Source organism: Sorghum bicolor, chromosome 1, assembly GCF_000003195.3.
Source record: "Sorghum bicolor cultivar BTx623 chromosome 1, Sorghum_bicolor_NCBIv3, whole genome shotgun sequence".
Lineage (NCBI taxonomy): Eukaryota > Viridiplantae > Streptophyta > Magnoliopsida > Poales > Poaceae > Sorghum > Sorghum bicolor.
The window spans coordinates 6,733,618-6,753,696 of NC_012870.2; the positions used below are offsets into that span (position 1 = coordinate 6,733,618).

At 43.2% G+C, this 20,079-nt stretch overlaps 3 protein-coding genes across 7 annotated transcripts; 1 reads left to right on the plus strand and 2 right to left on the minus strand.

Moving 5' to 3' along the window:
• On the plus strand, window positions 6,160-8,768 carry LOC8086231 (two pore potassium channel a). 3 transcript variants are annotated; one of them, XM_021448624.1, is made up of 4 exons: window positions 6,160-6,516; window positions 6,864-7,120; window positions 7,322-8,257; window positions 8,370-8,768. In XM_021448624.1, the coding sequence occupies exons 2-4, from the start codon at window positions 7,104-7,106 to the stop codon at window positions 8,521-8,523; spliced, it is 1,107 nt and encodes a 368-aa protein (XP_021304299.1). In that variant the 5' UTR covers window positions 6,160-6,516; window positions 6,864-7,103; the 3' UTR covers window positions 8,524-8,768. The 3 variants fall into 3 exon arrangements, with proteins under 3 accessions (XP_021304299.1, XP_021304305.1, XP_002463865.1); XM_021448630.1 differs by lacking the exon at window positions 6,864-7,120 and having other exon boundaries at window positions 6,162-6,516; window positions 7,307-8,257; XM_002463820.2 differs by lacking the exon at window positions 6,864-7,120 and having other exon boundaries at window positions 6,163-6,516.
• Window positions 9,005-13,828, minus strand: LOC8085927 (meiotic recombination protein SPO11-1). 3 transcript variants are annotated; one of them, XM_002466395.2, is made up of 15 exons: window positions 13,677-13,827; window positions 13,466-13,577; window positions 13,304-13,380; window positions 12,953-13,054; window positions 12,795-12,868; window positions 12,586-12,602; window positions 11,953-12,022; window positions 11,817-11,853; window positions 11,027-11,074; window positions 10,887-10,945; window positions 10,775-10,806; window positions 10,588-10,693; window positions 10,057-10,177; window positions 9,876-9,939; window positions 9,005-9,336 (listed from the first exon to the last, which is right to left on the minus strand). In XM_002466395.2, the coding sequence occupies exons 1-15, from the start codon at window positions 13,780-13,782 to the stop codon at window positions 9,210-9,212; spliced, it is 1,152 nt and encodes a 383-aa protein (XP_002466440.1). In that variant the 5' UTR covers window positions 13,783-13,827; the 3' UTR covers window positions 9,005-9,209. The 3 variants fall into 3 exon arrangements, with proteins under 3 accessions (XP_002466440.1, XP_021304286.1, XP_021304292.1); XM_021448611.1 differs by lacking the exon at window positions 10,588-10,693; XM_021448617.1 differs by lacking the exons at window positions 10,588-10,693; window positions 10,775-10,806 and having other exon boundaries at window positions 13,677-13,828.
• Window positions 14,418-19,723, minus strand: LOC8086232 (phytochrome C). The gene is made up of 4 exons (XM_002466396.2): window positions 17,038-19,723; window positions 16,121-16,937; window positions 15,322-15,615; window positions 14,418-14,912 (listed from the first exon to the last, which is right to left on the minus strand). The coding sequence occupies exons 1-4, from the start codon at window positions 19,094-19,096 to the stop codon at window positions 14,675-14,677; spliced, it is 3,408 nt and encodes a 1,135-aa protein (XP_002466441.1). The 5' UTR covers window positions 19,097-19,723; the 3' UTR covers window positions 14,418-14,674.

Consider the following 20,079-nt stretch of genomic DNA (forward strand, 5'->3'; position numbering starts at 1 on the left):
TTTTCAATGTCCGAGAACTTAAGACAACATTTTAGGAGTCTAAACGGTTTTAAATAAAAGCTTCTCGACTATAAAGTTGTAGATCACATCAAGAGCTATAGTTTGATATAAATTTTATATTTATCCAACTTCATATGAAAAAGTTATGAATATGAAACTATTTATAAACCATGCCTTTTAAGATATTTGTCTCTATTTTGATTTCTAGAGATAGATGCTTAGAATATCTACCTCTGTTAGTAGTCATATTTAGACTATTAAATAGTCAATTAACAGAGCTGATCACCTTAGGATGCCCCGCTTCTAAAAACGATTAACAAAGGTGAGTGTTTGCTGGAAGCTGCAAGACCACTTATAGAGGTGGTCACTAGATATGCCTACCTATGTTAATCAGAGAGGCTGTATTCTAAAAAAAAAATAGTAGTGTCTTGGAGCTTTAATACGTCTAAGAACCACTAGAAATACCGAAGGTGAATTAGCACTGCAACAAGCACTACCACAAAAAAGATATTAAGAGACAAGTGTCTCAATTTACAGAGCAAGACACAAAGTAAGATGGTCCCCTAAACAGAGATGGTCATACCATTTTTGGAGACACCACGTCTCTCAAAATTATATTAACATAGGCAAATCTCCTAATAGGCTCTACTTTCGGAGGCAGACTGCCTCTAATAATATGGTCGAGGCCTAGCTAGGGCTGTTAGGGCACTCATAATGCAGACTCTATCATGGAGTCTAAAGTTATTTATTACCTCGAACAATGTGGACTTAGAGTCTTATTTTTTCTACCTCTTTCTTCAATAAATATGCTGCCACTTCAGCAAAATACCATAAATAATATGTAATTAATTGTCTTGGACTCTGTGATAGAGTCTTGCATTGGGAGTGCCCTTAAAATCATGGCCCATTCCCTAAGACTATATATACAACGCCTTACGGTTTTGACCTCATCCATAGTTGTCCAATCTCCCTTTTCTCCCCTCTCCAAAATCCTCTCCAATCCTGAATGCCATCGACCCCATTCGTGGCCCACGGGGCCTCAATTCTCTTCCTCCTCGCGAGAAGTGGCACTTACCGGATCAGGTAACCAAATATTAGATTTGCTAGGCCAGACTAAGGTAAGACAACCCACCAACATAAATACACAATGGCATGTTGAATATCTCCAGCATGGCTCCCATGGACTTGCATGCCTAGAGCGAGCTAGGCTCTACCGAAAAAGCAACCAAATACGTCCATAGTGTATATCTAAGTATATATAAAAATCTATATACCTAAAAAAAAATCAAAATATCTTATAATTTAAAACAAAGCGAGTACTTCTCCAGCTGAAACAAACAAGCACTGAATTTCTAGATACATGCACGGTTAACCTCCAAAGATGGAAAGCGTTTACTTTTATGCAGTTGATAGTAGTAGCTAATTACAACATAAGTAAGCTGGAGAAATTGGATATGGATGCAACGGGCGCTGTATCGATCCTTGCATTGGTGTTGATAATATACATGTACACGGAGTGTTCAGTCGATCAAAAGACTAACTAACCTAGCTAGAAGTCAGGAGAGTACATGGACAAGCACAACAGCAGCTGCTAACATATCGCTAAAAGATCCAACGCCTCCGGGACTGCTACGTCACCAGACTCAGGGGAGGAGCTAGGATTTGAACATAGGGGGGCCGTGCAAACCAAGAACAATCATGTGTGTCAAAATATTACATGATAAAGTTGTACATAGCATCAAAATAAACGTTTGCATTGCAATGAAAAAAAGCAGAAAAACTAAAAAAAATAAAAGAGAAATTTAACTAGTCTCAGGCCTCTAACCTTCACCTGATCATTCTATTTCTTTGCCTAGGAAAAGAATCACAATAAAAACAAGTAGTTAAACAAGGACAAAATTAATTAGTACTAGATCCTAACATCAAATGACAAACAATCAGTTACATATCATTTGGTCTTAGACAAAATGATCACTTAAACAAGTAAAATGGTCATTTAAATAGAAGGTTAAACAGAAACACCATACCACTATTAGTGTTTAAAAGTTGAGTACAACGGGCTAAATAACCGTTTAGAGTTTAGATGAATAATGATAGAAGCATAGAGATAAGAAAGATAATAGGAAGACTAATGCTAAATAATATAGATTCCATTGTTGGAGATCAATTCAGAAGGATTAAACAAGGAAAACGCTGATTTTCAATTAACTAGCTAATTAGAGTGTGTGGTAGGGGACAAACTGATGTTTGATAGGCAATAATAAAAATAAAAGATATGAAGAAAATATTAGAAAGATCTAGATTCTATTTTTATAAGAAACTATTAGAGATTAATATGAAATAAGAATAAAAATCTTAGTACAGATAATATCATTAACTAGCAAATTAGATAATTAAACATCTAATTTATGAGGTGTATTAAGAGAGTTATGGGAAGGTTGGGGGTGCCAGGCCCCCCTCAGCCCCCCTTTCCCTCCGCCACTGACCAGACTGCACAGCAAAGGTTCCCAACTTCCCATGCATGATTCCACCCAATGGGATTTCAGATTTCTACAGCTGATAGGATCCACGCACGTCGGTGTCGCTACCATCTCCGTTTGTATAAGCAAGGCACATGACCAGCTCGATCGACGGGAGCTAATAATGCATTTTACAACTGAATCCGGGCGAGAATCGTCAACACATATGGGGCCTCCCCGGTGTCCATTACCCACACTCCAATATGAGATTCCGGTTGGGTTCCTGTCACTGCCTAGCTAGCTGCTGTGTGCCACTCATTCACTCTTTCAACAGTCCCCACGATACCGACCCAACTCATATGTGCTTCCGTTTAATGTAAGAAATCTACCAGATAGGCTTTCTTGTTTTGTTTCATGATGAAATTAGTCAATTGTCAGTCCCAGTCTTATTGTTGGAGATCTAGTTCCTATGCTAAAATATATATAAAAGATTCTAAACTTTTTCTAAGTTAAACAATCCTAAATTTTATTAAATTGTAATAAAACTAATAAAATTTACAATATCGAATGAGTATCATTGATATATCATCTAGGTAAGAGCTCCAATATATCCGTAGTGGCTTGTAGCCTAGTGGTTTTAAGAGTCTCGGTAGCACCTCACATCCTAGGTTTGACTCTCCGTGGCCGCGGGAGCAAAATCCGTTAAAACAAATATGTTGTGTTCATGAAAAATTATGACTAGGTCATAGCTCAGCTGGTTATCCTTAGAGCAAGTCCAAGAGGCTCTTTATATCTCTTTGTAATGAAAGGAATAGAGATTACCGTAAAAAATAGCCCTCCAACAATTTTCGCCTACTCAGCTCATTGATATTTGGCTACGCTGATGCTGATATGTTGTGATAGAAAAACATTGTTTTTCTTGGAAAAGTAGTACTGATAAGTTTAACCGAACAAGGGGTTTTGGCCAAAATCAATTTTTAACAGCCTATTCTCGGCTCGTTGAAATTTGGCTACTGCTGGTGCTGATTTGTGTGCAAAATAGTGCCAATAAGTTCATACGAACAGGGAGTTTTCACCAAAATCTCTATTCTTATCAATATAAAAGGATATAAGTGCGTCTTAGAGTAGCTCTTATGATGGAATGTGGACTTGTGCATGTGCTCGTAATTTTCTAAATTTAGGTATGCGACGTATCAATCTAGGTCCAGATGTCTATGGTGACATTGTTAATTTTGAGATTTATCTTAGTCTTTAGGAAGTGCGTTTGTTGGGGTGAATGTGCATGCATATTTAAGTATCTGTTTATACCTTGATTTGCAAAAAAGAAACATTACTTGCATGTTTGATCTAAAGTGTGTTTCATTTGCATAATAGATCTAATTGCAAGATTTTTCACATTTGCTATTTCAAAAATATAATAATATAACTTTTTAAAAATATTTATTCTATCATCTCTTATAGAAAGTAATATATGATAATTGTCGTTCAAATCCATATAGCACAGTTCTACTATTACCTATAAATTTAGTTAAATTTGGAAAAAAATTAACTTAGAACAAACTCACAATTGTAGGTTTCTATATATCACGAGTACGACACGATTCACGACAAAACAGCTGATGATTACAACAAGTTGATAGCATGGTCGTAGAAAAGCATGTAGTGGTGCAGCAAAAGTTTGCACTACATGTTTCCCCAATTCCCCGTGTAAAAGTTTGACCACAGTTAATAAAGTGACGTAAAAACGTGAGAAACGACGTCGCGTCATGCCTTCATCCTTCGTAGTACTCCGTAGTGCTGTTCTCGCCGGTCGCGACCAGCAGTCTCTTTGGCTTTGGGTCGTCGGTCCCGGCCGGAGCAGCCGCACCGCACGAACTCCGTCAGCGTCAGCGCACGGGCGCATGCCTCCAGAACCGGCCCTGTCAGCTAGATAGCGTGCCCGTGCCCGTGCCCGTGCGCCTGCCGCACTTCTTGATCGGGCATCGGTGCCTCCAGTCCGGTCGCTCACTGGGCGCTGGCTAATCCCTCCTCCATTGGCTGGTTCTCGCGGCTCTGTTTCAGCCGCCGTCTGGTATGTGTGTGCAGGGGCAGGACATTCCGACGTCACAGAGGTCGCATCAATCGTGGTCTTGTGGAGCTTTCTCCTTTCTGCGTCGTGCCATCCATCGATGAAAGCAGCTCCCTCCTTTTTCTCCATTTGCGTTGAACGACGGCCGCAAAGATTTACTGCTGGAAGCAACTGCAAAATGGAGAGAAAAAGAAGTGGACGAGGACGAAGGCCACCCCGGTCCCTGGGAGTGTGGCCATGCCGCCATGGCTGATGAGAGCACTCCGACCGGTGACCATGGTGAGTGGCAATGGCGATGGTTTGTTTTGGCATGACGCCAATAGCCGAGCTCGACTGCTTCGGCAGTACTCCAGACTCCAGACTCTGGAACACATCCCTCTCTCGACCATGGAGTATTTGCTATGCTGGCACCTCCACATTTCAGAGAGTGATGTGTTTCAGACTTGATAGGAAAATTTCGTTGGCATGATCTGACAGAGAAAACAACAGTGCTCTTGTTTTCTTCTATGCTAATAAATTTTGTTGTTTTCTAATACCATAAAAGTGGGCAGTATGCTTCTCTGTTCTTTTATATATGATGTACCTAGAGCCCGTTTGATGTACTGTAGTGATAATTTTTAGCCTAAATTGGTTTTAGCCCATCTAAACAAGGGACTAAGATGTTGTTTCATTTGTTAGCCAAGCCTATTCCCTTTATCCTAAAAAGTGTCACTATAGGGGTTTGTGCTAGCTAAACATTCTTATATTTGACAAAATTTATAGAAAAATATTAGCAACATTTATATCTCCAGATAAATTTATTATAAAAATATATTCAGCAATCCACCCAGGTCCCTCCGCAATGCCTGGGCGACACCACCGCCACCGACCAAAGTCCCAACACAGCCGCCTCCTTTGGCCACCATCGTCGCAGGTCTATACGCAACGGTGGCACCTGTGCTAGTTCCGAAAAAGGAGTGTGGACGCGCCTTCTCCTTCGTCGCTTCTTTTGTTCTTTTGTTAGGTTACAAGAGGAGGGACTGCCTCGACTCCTAAAAACTTTATTCTTTTGTTAGGTTATAAGAGGAGAGAGATAGTTTTGTGTATGGCTTGTTTCGATGCACTAGTATTCACCTTAATGGTGGATTAAGGTGTAAGTTAGTTTAATTTCTACCATACACGTGGTGTACATATAGATTGAGTTGATATAGCAAAATAAACTCATATGATTAATTAGAACTTAGAAGTCCGTTGAGCCAGCAGATAAACAAATACAACAAAAGTTGAGCAGGTTTAGTGAGGTGCTGAAAGAAAAAATAAAGGGCATGTTGGATACAAAAGCTAATTATTAGGTAGCTAAAATTTAACTGAAATTAGCTCTAATACTCAAGTGTTCAATTAGTTGTTAGTCAACTAGCTAGATAACCTTACCTAATTTAACCGTTTGTAATCCAATTAGTAACTTTTTTTGTTGAGAAAATCTAACTAGTAACTGGCTCTGGCTCATCAAACAATGCCTAAATTTGTTGCATACTGTATTCGTAGCTGAGAAAGCAGATCGAGCACCATCGGGAGGTTACTTTCTATCTTTGAATGCCACGAGTCACCGTCATGTATACGCGTCTGTTCTTCTTCGTCCTCAAGGTGAAAAGAAAACAATGTGAGAGTCAACGGACCTGCGCAGCTTTTTATCCAGTAGGTTCTTTTCTTCCGTGTCCTCCGAAGGACGAGGACCAGAACCGAAGGAGCAGGTCGGTAAATAGGTCCGCGCGCGCCCTGGTGCCGCCTTGGCGCCTTTCCAGTTCATCTCCGTTAAAACAGGACGCGGAAGACACGCGTAGCGCACGTCGGCGCTGATCTTCTCGGCCCAGCTCGAGTTGACAAACTCACAGAAGGCGACGCGGACACCGGAGAGGGGAGAAGCGGAGGGGGCGGGCTAGACGAGGCGCGCGAAGAGCTTCCCTAGCCGGCGGGATCCAGTCCCGCTCACCCGATCTGACTTTCCCAGAGGTACAGAAGCTCCGCGAGTTGTTCGTAGTCTCTTGATGCCAAATCAAATCTCCTTTGCAAGTAGTACAAGTGCTGCTTCAGTCTATGCATGTCCGTATCTGTGATTGTAGCATATCCATATCTGTGGACTCTGGACTGTGGTTGTAGCAGAACTAGTTTTTTTTTATCCCCCCCGTTTCTGGATTGGATAGGGAATTAGCTGTTCTCGAGTGAATTCTGAAACGTAATGCCTCTGCTCCCAACGTTGTTTCAATAGTTGAAATCCATCCCACCTCAATGTTTACATGTTCGTCCCAGAAGCAACTCTTGATCGATTCATGGACTTCTTTTTTTTTTTTCTATGTAAGCTACACAGCTTCACTCTAACTAGAGCACCAGAGATCCGATCTCAACGAATGAGGATAGTGACGGCCTCATCATGGAAATTTGACCGAGAAAGAAAGGGACAGGCGGAGATAATGGGGATAGGTTGCCCTTCCGGTCCGTAAAGGGCCAACCAAATGTCATACCAAATCAGGCTGCCGTGCCTTGCCATATGAATTCGCCTTCGCACAATCCCTTCTGTTTTGCCTCACCTTAAACTGTTGATGATAGGTGGACAACGGTACTATAATATTTCATCATGACTCTCGCTGCTGTTCAATTTGGGTTCATGGTATCTCAATTTTAAATAGGCTCGGTCATCTGTACAACCTGTTTGTTTGTAGTTTATGTCTCGCTGATAATCTGCATATCCCCAAATATATTCTTTCTGAATTACCTGTCATCTTATATGTCAGTACGCACTCAGTTCTCTGAATTGCAGGTCCTCGAACGTGATTGCATCATTGCCGCAGGTCGAGGTTAAGCTGATGGCTGATGACAGTATTCAGCAAGCATTGATAGAGGATCCTCCTAATGTGCTGAAAAGGAAGCCGTCAGAAGGAGCTAAACGGTTTCGGCGATGCAGGTCAACTCCCTCAGATCCCACCGATCAGAAACCTGCAGAAAACAGATCTGTGCTTAAAGCCAAGGAATTATTCAAGGAGATAAGGCCTAGCTTCAGGCTTGTAGGCCTCCTCCTTTTTGTCTACCTGCTAGTGGGTGTCATCATCTTTTATCTATTTATGGATCAGTTATCTGGGAAGACAACTAATAGAGTGCTTGACGCCTTGTACTTCGTTATTGTCACAATGACCTCAGTTGGCTATGGGGATCTTTTCCCAAACAGTGACACAACAAAGCTGCTTGCTTGCGCTTTCGTCTTCACAGGAATGGCGGTCATTGCTCTCTTCATCAGCAAAGCGGCAGATTACCTTGTTGAGAAACAGGAGGTGTTGTTCTTCAAAGCACTGCACATGAATATGAAGGGCAGTGAGGCCAAAATGCTCAGGGCAATGGAAACAAATAAGATAAAGTACAAATTCTACACTGTCGCTCTGCTTCTGGCTATGGTTATTGTTGCTGGGACTGTATTTCTGTGGAAGGTTGAGAAGCTGAGCCTTGTTGATTCCTTTTACTGTGTCTGTGCCACGATCACTACCCTGGGTTATGGGGATAAAAGCTTCTCGTCCAAATTGGGCCGCGTTTTTGCAGTATTTTGGATAACCACGAGCACTGTCATCATGGCTCAATTCTTCCTGTACCTTGCTGAGCTCTACACCGAACGACGGCAGAAAATGCTGGCCAAATGGGTGCTCACCAGGAGGATAACAACCATGGATCTCGAGGCAGCTGATCTAGATGGCAACCGACAAGTTGTGTAAGTGCATAACTTATAACTCATCTCAGCACCCATCTTCCATATTAGTATTTTTTTTTCTCTGAAGTGTTTGGTATCAATGATGCTGATATCTGGAAGTTGATGTGTACAGTGCTGCTGAATTTGTACTTTACAAGCTAAAAGAGCTGGGCAAGATCAGCCAAGAGGAGATAACTTGTTTTCTAGAGGAGTTCAACCAGCTTGATGTTGACCAGTCTGGCACACTCTCGACTTACGACCTTAATCTGGCACAAACCAGCCATTGACTGATGGTGCATATGTGATTTGGCTGATTGAATGGTTTTGGTTGATGTTGTAGCATTTCTGTTGTCCATATGTAACTTTGTAATCTTGTAAAAATGCAAATGAGACGATTGAGAAATTGTATCCCACTCTTTCTCCAAAACAACTTGAATTTAGGCTGTAAGGAGCAAACACTTGCTGGAAGTTTATCCGAGCTTCCACACAGAGCCTGCACATTTATGAAGTTGGTTTAGCTCTGCCCCTCTCATTGCCGTGTTTCCAGCATATGATGCGAAAATTGTTATGTAGCTGTGAATAGTGGTGGATACTTTTAGACTTGTTACCATTGGCTCCGCATCTGTCGGCAAGCAACAAATCTGATGCTCAGAGAGACCATTCAGGAAAAAAGGAATAAACGCAAAAATTAGCTCAGATCCTATGGGATAGAGCATCTATAGTTGCATAACATTAAGCAAGATTGCCATCACAATTCACAAGGCTGACTTTTTCTGAGAAAACGTAAGCACTTCTATTCAAATAGTTGTATCTCAACTCTTACAGCGATTTAACTTCCAATAACATGAAATATACAACCTAAAAGATACATTTGTTCAGATGATCAGCCATGAAGGCAACATAAGGACATAACTCTAGTAAAACAAAAGATCATATTAAGACACGTCCTGGACGGGTACAGGTATGTCCAATCTTATAAATGCATGCCTTGTTTGATCTTCTGGGGAATGTATTCATCCGATAAAAAGGAAATGGAATTTGCAGATAGTGCCTCAATCTCAAACTTGACACCCTTTTGCAACATTGCTTCCAACTCTGACCTGTCAAATGAGAGAATACATGTGAAATTCAGGAAGAAAAAACTAAGAGAAAAGGTACAAAATAACTCAAATTCTTGATATGTAAATGATGCATTTAATAATATCTTAAGGCCTTGTTTAGTTCCAAAAAAATTTGCAAAATTTTTCAGATTCCCCGTCACATCGAATCTTTAGACGCATGCATGGAGTATTAAATATAGATAAAAATAAAAACTAATTGCACAGTTTTGTCGAAATTGACGAGACGAATCTTTTGAGCCTAGTTAGTCCATGGTTGGATAATTTTTGTCAAATACAAACGAAAGTGCTACAGTGTCGATTTTGCAAAATCTTTTGGAACTAAACAAGGCCTAAAAGTACGAAGTGCTTGCAACTATTTTGCCTCTACTGGTAAAGAGAGGAAGCTATACAGTTATTGAAGCTAAAGATCTGGAGCTGAAGAAACTTAAACTCCAGACACTAAATCATAAGAATGATGACTGTGCAAATCAGATTTCATCACCCAGTAAAACTCCAAAACTGGTTCATTACTTCATTACCTCCATTCTGGGACTTCCCTGTGTAAATAGCATCTAGCAAGAATACGTTCAGCTTTCCTCCTATCTGTGCAGCAGAAAACATGATTTCACAGGTTGGCATTTGACATACAACAAGAAAGCAAAGAACGTCTTCCCCAAAAGAGGAGTGCGTATGGCACTTGAATCACTCCAGTTTATTCACCTTCAGGTGACAAATGAAGTAGGCAGCAGTCTGGAAGGCAATATTCTTCAAAATCAGATGTGAAGACTCCAAGCCACCGTATATCAGGCACACGCAACAAGTTTGCATCATGTGCCAATTGCTTGAAGAATGAAATTGCGGAAGTAAGTAGCAGAGGTTGGTAAATTAACACAAGTAAATATGCCATAGTCTTGGGTTTCAAAGAGTAAAAAGAAATATTAAAGGTCATGCTTGACATTAAAAATAGGACAAAATTTCGTGAATAAGATGAGAAAAATGGGTATACTCTTTTTTTTTTAGAAAAACAGGAACCGTTCTAATACACAGCCTTACTGCTAATGGGACTTCATAAAGTAATAGAACTTTCAAGTGCAAAGAGGCCAGGCAAGCTGGTGAATTAGGACAAAAGGTGTAGTATATGATCATGTCCATGAATTCGTTAACTGAAAGTTTAACATGCGAACCTGTTAAGGAAGTTAAGTTCATAAGAGCAATAAATGAGCATAGCAGCATTAGATAAATCATGCCTACCAAGGAACCAAATTTATAGGTAGCCAGAATGTCAAAACCATAAGGATCTGAGTCCACTAGGCAATAAGCAGGCAGATGCAGCTGTTCAACAAGGTACCGCAGGAATCTAGGATGGAAAAAAAGAATGTAAAATTGGGATAGAGTTGGGAAATATGCAAGAGGAACTTAATGAATAAAGAGCACATGCCTTCTTGTTGGAATATCTGGGTAGCCTCTTCCCTGAGTTGACAGTGCAACATCATGAAACTAGAAAGAAACATTATGAGAATTGATAACACTGGGTGAGAGTTGCTACTTACTGTAATAACAATGCAGCGATTTCTTTCACAAAACTTGTCATTGGCCAGACGCTGGAAAACTGCAAAGAGAGTAAGGGACTACTGAGGCATATTGTACAAAGAGTGGAAAGTATTAAATGCAAACAGAAAATTTTAAAGACCTGTCTCCTTCTCAACCACAAGTATGTAGTGAGCAACACTAACAACATCTGCAAGAGGGGAAAAAAATGAGACAACTAGGAAATCAAAGTTTGTATAACACAAAAGGAAGCCTTTGCAAAATTACGGGGAGTAAAAGGAGACTCAAGGTCATACTTATTCAAGACCAAACATGATATAGATTGTTAATTGTATTGATAGCCAAGCTTTGCTGTAGAGGTGTAGGCATGTCAAAATCCGACTTGCTAAACAACCATATGATAACTCGATTAAAAAATTTAATTGGAAATAAATTGCAGAAAGATAAAAGGTACTCCCGCCGTTTCAAACTATTGTTCACATTAGCTTTGTCCTAAGTCAAACTTATCTAACTTTGATCAATTTTTTAGAAAATAATATATTATCATCTACAAGTTCAATAAATGCATTATCAAAATATATTTCATGGAGAATTTAATGGAACTAGTTTGATATTCTAGATGTTGGTGCATTTTTCTATAAACTTGATAAAAGTTAGAGAGGTTTGACTTGGGACAAAGCTAAAGTGAAGTAGTAAACTATAACTTGGAACAGAGAGTAGTTAGTTAATTAAGAATGTATGAATCTGAATTTCTTCAAAAAAAAGAAACATTGAATTGATGGTCTATGGTACCATTTAAGGGCAAATTGTTCAGATTGACTTTGCCCAGTGTGCTTAAAAAAATCAAGGAAAGAGTTAATTTTTCAGTATCCCCTCCCAAACATTTCACAATAGCACAAAGGTAGTTGTGTTCTTAAAGTTGCTGGAAAAACCTTTGATTGCCTCAATATCAACAGGGATGGAGAAAGCCTGAATATACAGAAGGTAAAAGCAAACTAATTAAACGGAATCTTATCTTATAAATAAACCACTTAGCAAAAATTAGGGACGGGGAACATAAAAGCTTACAGCATTGACATTTGTTATACAATACACTTTCTTTTCACCCTCCACGAATCTTATCCAGCCCATCACCAAACTAGGATAATAGAGGGTATAGACATGTGCACACAGGTAAAAAATGAATAAAAATAAACAAATAGCTCTATGAATACAACATTGCAAACCTAGTAAAAACTGTGCAAGTAACAGCAAAAGTGTAATAGGAAAATCATAATAGAATTTCCAAATTCCTATCGTGAATAGTGAACAGTTCTGCTATATGGAAGTTTTTTTTTGTATTCAGATAAATCAAAGATAACTCATCATGAATCCAGACATGTCCCATGTCATAAAATATCTCAAATTTGTGAACTGAAACTGGGAAGGACAACAGATCCATCGTGGCTTCATTTCTTCCCCCTCTTCATATGCACAAACCTAAACAACTAAGACTACATTGAAACCAGGTTCCCAGCCCCACTAGTTCATCAAACACATCCAGATCATCTTTCTTTACATAAAGGAAAGAAGCACACAGGATGATTAAGGAACAAAAAAAACTGATTGGTTTGAGTTATAAAAAATGAAGCGTCCTAAAATAATAGAAGAATAAAAAACAAACATATCTTCAGAGCTTCAACTCTATGGTAGAGTTCATACCCTTTCACTACAGGAACCTGCAGAGAGCCAAGGGAGCACAATATTCTGTCAGCTAAAAGGTTATGAAATTAAGACATTATACATTATGTAACAGTCATGGTGCTGCATACTAGTGAACGAGCAAACATCGTAGATGGCACAAGTCTTTTCTACAATACACAATGGAAGCTTCTGGAAAGACAGCAGACTAGTGGCACCTACCGACCTACCACATTGAGATTGTGCCGACTGCACTTGAGGAGTATGCAGATATCGTTGATGGCACGGTCAACAACTGCTACTTCTGCAGTGAGCCAAGATACATGCAAATTCTAGTAATCCCATATAATGGAAAGAGGAGCAAACATTGCAGCCAGTGAGCACATACCTACGAAGATGGAGGGGTACATGTAGTAGATGTCTCTCTTGGAGCAGTGCTTGTTCTGCTGCAGGAGTTTCTGCACCACAAGCAGCACCCGCAGGAGCACATCTACACGCATGAACAACGCATCAGAAAGTATGTGATCACATAAACGTAAAGATTAAGATCAGTGGCGGATCCAGGATAAAGGCCAAGGGGGGGGCTAAGCCCTAATAAACTTATAGGGTTAAAGCTAGAAATTAATAAAAATTTAAGGCTAATTCACCCTAATCTAATGGACAAATCATACTTATAGGGGGGGCTGGAGCCCACCCAGCCCCCCGTTTGGATCCGCCACTGATTAAGATGTATTCATACTGAGGCGGGAGGTGTGGTAGTCATTGTGGAGCAGGGAGAGGACGTCCGTGCCGACGGGGACGTCGTAGCTGCAGGCACTGCAATAACGCACGAGCGCGCGGCAAGGGATGAGATGTGATGGTGAGGAAGGAGATGGTCTCGGGAGCGGGGCGGGAGCCAAACCATGGAGACGGGGACGCAGAGTCGGCGGCGGAGCAGTAGTTCCGGTACCGGTGGAGCACTATGGACGGGGAACGACCGGCGGCAACCTCTTCCACGACCCAGCGCACAAGCCCTGCGCCGAGCCCCAACCGCGCGTGACGCGTCAGCTCCGGACGCTACAGGGAAGAGGGAAGGTTTAAGGGCAGGCGATCGAGGAGATGCGCAACGGAACCTTTGATCCTGCGGAGGAGGAGCGCCGCCTCCTCCTGCCTCCGCCGCAACTGCTGCTCGTCGCCTTCGAGCGGCGCCGCTCGCCGCCTCTTGTCCCTCCCCGCCATGGCGCTAGTCGATCGCGAAGGAACAGAACTGGGCTTAGTGGGCTCCGTTGGACTGCTTGGGCCTTCAAGAGCCCAACAACGAAGCCACCCTTCAAGTGACGCAAACTGCCCTCATTTTTTATTTTATCCGGTTTATAATTAGATGTGAAAATGGATGTCCGGAAATCTAATCGGTACTATACCAGCTAAAACATGTAACACGGGTATCAGCTAGGATGTATACGTATCTAATTTTGTTTTCTATTATTTTTTTTTCTCTATTTTAGTTCTAGATCAGTGTTAGAAAAAATTGTGGATATTCGATGCATTTGGTAACAGCAGTATGTATCTGCGTAGGTTTATAGGCGGTGGCGGAAGCGGAACCAGCAAAAGAGACGAGGGAGGGGTGGAGGGCGAAGGTAAAGGTCCTTCAAGGCTGTTCGTTCATTAATTTATTATAAGAGAAAAATACCGCTACCTGGTAGAAAAAATACGACTTAGACAAGCAAATAGAGTCAAAGACAACCTTCAACAATTCCATCGCTTCAAGATATGCCGAGTGTACAGTCAAAAATTCAGGAATCCACAATAGTTTCCAAATCACAGGGTATATGTGTATGCTAACACCGCAAGTGAAGGGCTTTTCAGAAGAGCAATAGAGAACACAAGTGAAGCTTTTATTCATCCTCACAGCTCATCATTCACATACAGTTATCGGTCGAAGTTACGTTACACCTAGCCAGCTAGCTTTATATCTCTCCAAATACAAACAACCAAATCTACCCGCGTTACACAGACGTGCTAAGATACCAGAACTGACCAACCGATGTTTCAGACTGCACAGTCAGTTGACCAACTACACCCGAGAATTTGACACGGCCGAACTCTCACTGCAGTTCCAGGAGCATGAGTGTCAGAATTTACTCGTCGAAGGCTTGGACCGCTTGCTGCTGAGCTGGGCGACTGGGAACTCTATCAGGATGATGAACGATGAGGTATCGGCTTCTCGTAGGTACTGTACCGTGCCACTCATCGTTTTCACCAGCTTCTGGCATATGTACAGGCCGAGGCCCTCCCTGGACACCTCTGGGTTGTGCCGGAACATCTCCTGTATCAGGGCCTCGGGGACGCCTGGAGCTGGATGGACAATCCTGCACATTGAGTCAATCAGTTACACAGCTCCCATTAACCACCATTACTTACATTCACCGCACTGCAGTGTATATAGAATGGCAGGGACAGCATCAACTTTACACAGGGATCATTTCCACTGTTTCAAACTGCAAAGTGTAACTATATGCCTGAAGTGACATGTATCACTACATTTTGTTTTTTTAAAAAAAACATGTATCACTGCATCTTGGCTGGTGCAGTGATAGGAAACATAACTATCAGGAGTTAAGATATTCAGAAGTAGATTTGCGCATTAGGTCTTATCTGTTCCGGCAACATACACTCCTTTTTGCTGGTCTGAAAAGTCATGGCTGAAAATATTGTTCGCTTGTCTTATAAGCGTACTTTTTCTGATATCGAAAGACCAAGATGAGATTGGCATATTACCTGAACTCCAAATGAGCAATCTGCATGCCAGACCCAATGTTTTCCTTCTTGGGAATGACCTGGAGCACGATAGGTCCTTCAGCTGGTTGTGTGAATTGAAGGGCGCATGCCAGATAGTCTGCTAGGACCTGCTGAAGCCTTAAATTGTCCCCGTAAAGGTACATGCGTGATATTTCCACCGGCCAATCACGTTCAATAGAAATTCGCTTTTCCTTGCCCAAAGGAATGCCTTGCATTAGGACCGTATTAAGAGCTTCCTCAAGGTTGAACTCTACTGTGTTCATCTCCATATAGCTGTGACAGCAAGAATTTGTTTATCAATAGTAAAAATTGTCATGCATATATGCATACATCTTTAACACTACAAAGCATTAGTACAATGAACAAAAATTTCACGTCTCAGCAATTCTAATCATCATGTGAATATGAAAGCAAGTATATCTTTATGTATAGTGTATGCTGTTTCATAGATCCCTTCTAGAATTGCCACAAAAACAATGGAAATAATCAAATCAACATTGCTACAGATGATTCGGACAATACAGAACTTACTGTTGGACAGGTAAGAACCACAATTGGGGAATTGGGAATTGGTTTAGATGGCAGAAATAACACTGGTTGCTTGTAGTTCCATATATAGGCAATAGCAGTACTTGATACAGCAAAAGCATAACAAGCCCAACAACTAAACGGCATATTCTAACCACTAAAGTGCCTAGAAGATAAGATGCTGGAATAAGCTTTAACAAAGTAAAGATAACTAGAGAGAAGCACATAGGCTTTTTATATTCTCACTTACCACTGTTCAATGCTTTCAAGATCAGTGTCATGTAAAATCTTTTTCAGCTGGTCCTGACAGAGAATATTAGATGAAAGAAGTTTCCTCTGCTCCTCTGTCAATTCGGAAGGCTCCAATAAGTTGCAAGTAAATTGCATGCCATTGAGTGGGTTCCTTAATTCTTGATGAATGTAAGTTAATTCCTTAAAACTGTTTGTGGCAGCTTGTTCAGACATTTTCTGCACCTGGAGAGCATGCTGAAGCTCTGGACTGGCCACATGCAGAAAGCAAATAGCGCCAGTGATCTTACCCTCAGCATTTATTCTCTTGTTCACTGTCAGCAAGGATTCAATATACTTCCCATCTGTGTCGAAGAAACCAAAAAGGAGCTTCTCAGGATCCTGACCAGAAATCACTGCATTCATCAGTATGCTAAGTTTCGTTAGAGTAGCATGATCTTTCACCCTACAGCCATAATCATGAAGGGTGAAGACCTCCCCAATTAACAACTTATCTATCACATCTTCCCTCTGTATACCGGTAATCTTCTGCATAGCTTTATTCCACTCTAAGCAGGAACCAAGATCATTGATCATAAATATGGGAGGGATGAGCTCACTGGGGTTCTTTACTATGGCAACATAGTCTCCTTGTATCCTAGTATACTTATCCATAATCATCTTCTGCGTGGTCAAATCTTGTCCTACAAAGCAAACTCCAATGACTTTCTCTGAAAGGTCCCGACTACAGCAGGAGTTAACCATCAAGATTATTGGACCATTGCATTCCTGTTCATGGAATGCTTTAAGCTTGATTTCCAGATTTTGCTCTTCAATTCCTGAAACAAGGAGGAGGCATTAAGCTGTCACAGAAAAAATGGACACATTCAAACTAAGCTGGGGACCACAAAAAGATTGACTGAAAGCATAGTGACAAACCTTGTAAAGCTGAGTCCAAAATCCGCTTAACCACTTCAATAGAATCAACAACAACAAGATCTATCAGAGGCCTCCCTATGGCTTCCATTACAGGTAACCCTGTTAGTTCTGCAGCTTTATTGTTCCATCCATTTATGTTACCGGCAATGTCGACAGCCAAGACAGGGGCGGTTGCTGTCTCAATTAAGCGGACCATCTCGTTTGTAACTGTTCTTAGTTCAAGTAGCCCCTGTATCTTCTTCGTATCATCAGGTGGAGCTTTTACAATGGACCTTACATTGTTTCTGTTGGCATCTTCATCTTGCAGGGAGCCACGTAATATTAACTGCAAAGAATGAATAGCATCCATTTCAACATCCTCCCAGGGAACACTTCTCCATTTAACCACCTCCAAGAAGGCCTTGAATGAAGATCGTGGATGCATCTTCCTGCCATTGTCATCTGCGTCAACCGGTTCATGCTTAGCCCCACCCCACTTGATCTCCTTTGTTGTGTGCGATCGGAACCAGAAGATAAAATCTTTGGAAGAGATCTTTATAGCCGCCATGCCACACACAACTTCACGAAGTGCAGCAGCACCAGGATAACCTGCTTCCACTAAGCTGTCAGTACTCAGCCCAGTTGAACCATCATGGTTCTCCTGCAGCCATGTGGCAATGCTCTTTATCTCTGACTCGGAGGGTGTTGATCCGAGCAACAAAAGCTGGTTCTGGTAATACAATGCAGCTCCATCGCACTTTACTAGATCCATCACATTAGGTGACTGGGTAAATATCCCAACAGGAGCATCCCGCAGGAGCATATCACAAAGAAGGGTTTGCGTTCTGAGGATGTGCCTCTCCTTTGCCTGAGCAGCCAATTCCACCTCCTTGTTTAGCTGTATGCCAAATACTTGCAAGAGAAACTCGCAAGCGTACCTTAGTGGGAAAGGGACGAACCTCGGGCTTGTATGATGGCAGACGACCAGCCCCCACAGTTTCCTGCCTTTCGGTTGTTGGTCACTCCCGGTATCAACATCTTCCTCCTCATCATTGCTTATAGTCACTGACATCACAAGCGATGCAACAGAACCCATGTTTGCCATGTACTGTGCATGGCAACCATGGGAAGCCCTGAGGGTGGAACCACAGAGGCTGAGAGGCTGTGCTAGGCTATCATCCTGAATGATCTTCACCAGAGTGGCAGAGCAATCACATATCATCCTCACTTTGTTCTTCATAAACAAGAACCTGGACGCCTGCGGGATGTCGGTGGCTGGGTAGTGCAGGCCAAGATACGGCTCCAGATCAGACCTCCTGCACTCGGAAATGACCTCACCATGCTCATCCTCATGGAACTTGTACGCCATGACCCGGTCATAGCCCGTGAGCTCGCTCACCTCACGGACAAGCACATCGCACAGCAGCGACAGGTTCCCGCTGGGCAGCGACTGCAGCCTGGAGATGGCCTTGGCGGCGAGCTTGTACGACTTAAGCGCACCCGCAGCAGTGACTGGCACGTCAACTGGGTTGACCGGCTCAAGGTCGATGACAAGGCCGACGTCGATCCGGTGCAATATGGCGTAGAAGGGCTTCCCCGACGTCCTGGCATGCACGAGGATGGGGTTGAGCAGGTTGACCTCCCCGAAGGTGGCGGCCTTGTGCAGCGCGACGGAGCTCTGCGAGCGGAAGAGCGTGCGCACGTCGGCGCCGACGGCGAGCGCGTCCCGCTGGTCGATGGTGGGGACCGCGTGTGGCGTGAGGTCGAGCATCTCGGGCGCGTTCTCGCTGTAGGCGAGCAACGTGAAGGTGTCCGGGTGGACGGCGAGCAGGCAGCCGAAGGGCTGGATGTAGAGGCCCCGCTGCATGGTCTGGTGGTAGGTGGAGACGGTGCTGGTGCTGACCGACGGTCGGATGGCGGCGCTCACCGACGAGGAGTAGTCGAAGTTGCGCTGGGAGCTCTCGAACTCGGCGTGCAGCTGCGCGTCCACGGGCGTCTGCGCCACCACCCGCGCGCTGTGCCTGGACCGCGCAGAGCTGCTCCGGGAGCACGTCCCCCGGTTGTTCAACGGCGACGACATCTCCGCTTCGCCCCACTGCAAGATCCCTCCTCCTCCTCCTTCCCCGCCACCGAACTAGCCGCAGCACTGCAGCAGCAAGGGTTGCTGGACCGAGCGGGCGGATGAATCGGCGGGAATCATAGGCGCGCCAGCGGGGGCATACGCCCAAAAAGAGGGGGCTTTGCCTGGGAGAAGGACGTGATGAGGGAGGGGATTGGATTCCGCCGCGGATAAGCACGGGGGAAGAAGAGGGAATACACCTCCGGGTCCGAGGCGTCAGGCGTGGCGCGCGAGTGGGACAGCGAGCGGCCTTGCGCGGGGCAGCGGAGCGGCAGCGATAATATCTCTTGGACGTTGCCCGCTCAAAAGCGAGGGACACGAAAGGAACCGGCCGGAGGGAGCAACAGCGATGCGCCGTGCGCCACTGACTACCCCGGCGAGAGGACGCCGGCGGCCGGTCGGCGAGGGGCGCGCGGACGGATGGGCGAATTGGAGCGGCGAAAATTGGGGGATTCACGGGGTTAAGACCCGCCGACGCAGTTTGGGAGGAGTGTGTAGTCAAGGCTCCGAGAGTGGTAAGCTGTCTGGCGTCATCTGGGTCGTCTTCTCCGCAGCAATCGCCGCCATTTCCATCTCGGGTAACGATAGATCCTGGTAGTGGAGGATTACTGTGCTACTTCCCGTAGATTAGATCAGATTGTATTAGGCCAGTCTCAATGCATACTCCCTCCGTCACCAAATACTGCTATTTCTAGCAGATTTCAGACATATTAGTATGGCAAACAAAAGACCATTCTACCCTCAATTAATTTGAGTTCCACTATTTAATCATGCACGTTAAGTCATGGTTCTCTGGTTCCAACGAGCTGCATTTAATGCCAACTAAACAGACTCAACCAATTATCATGCAACAAAGTACTACTCCCTAGAAGAAATTAAATGGGCTGGTGGACCACGAAAGTTCTGAGGAGAAATTAAATGGGCTGGTACGGAGGGAGTAGTTT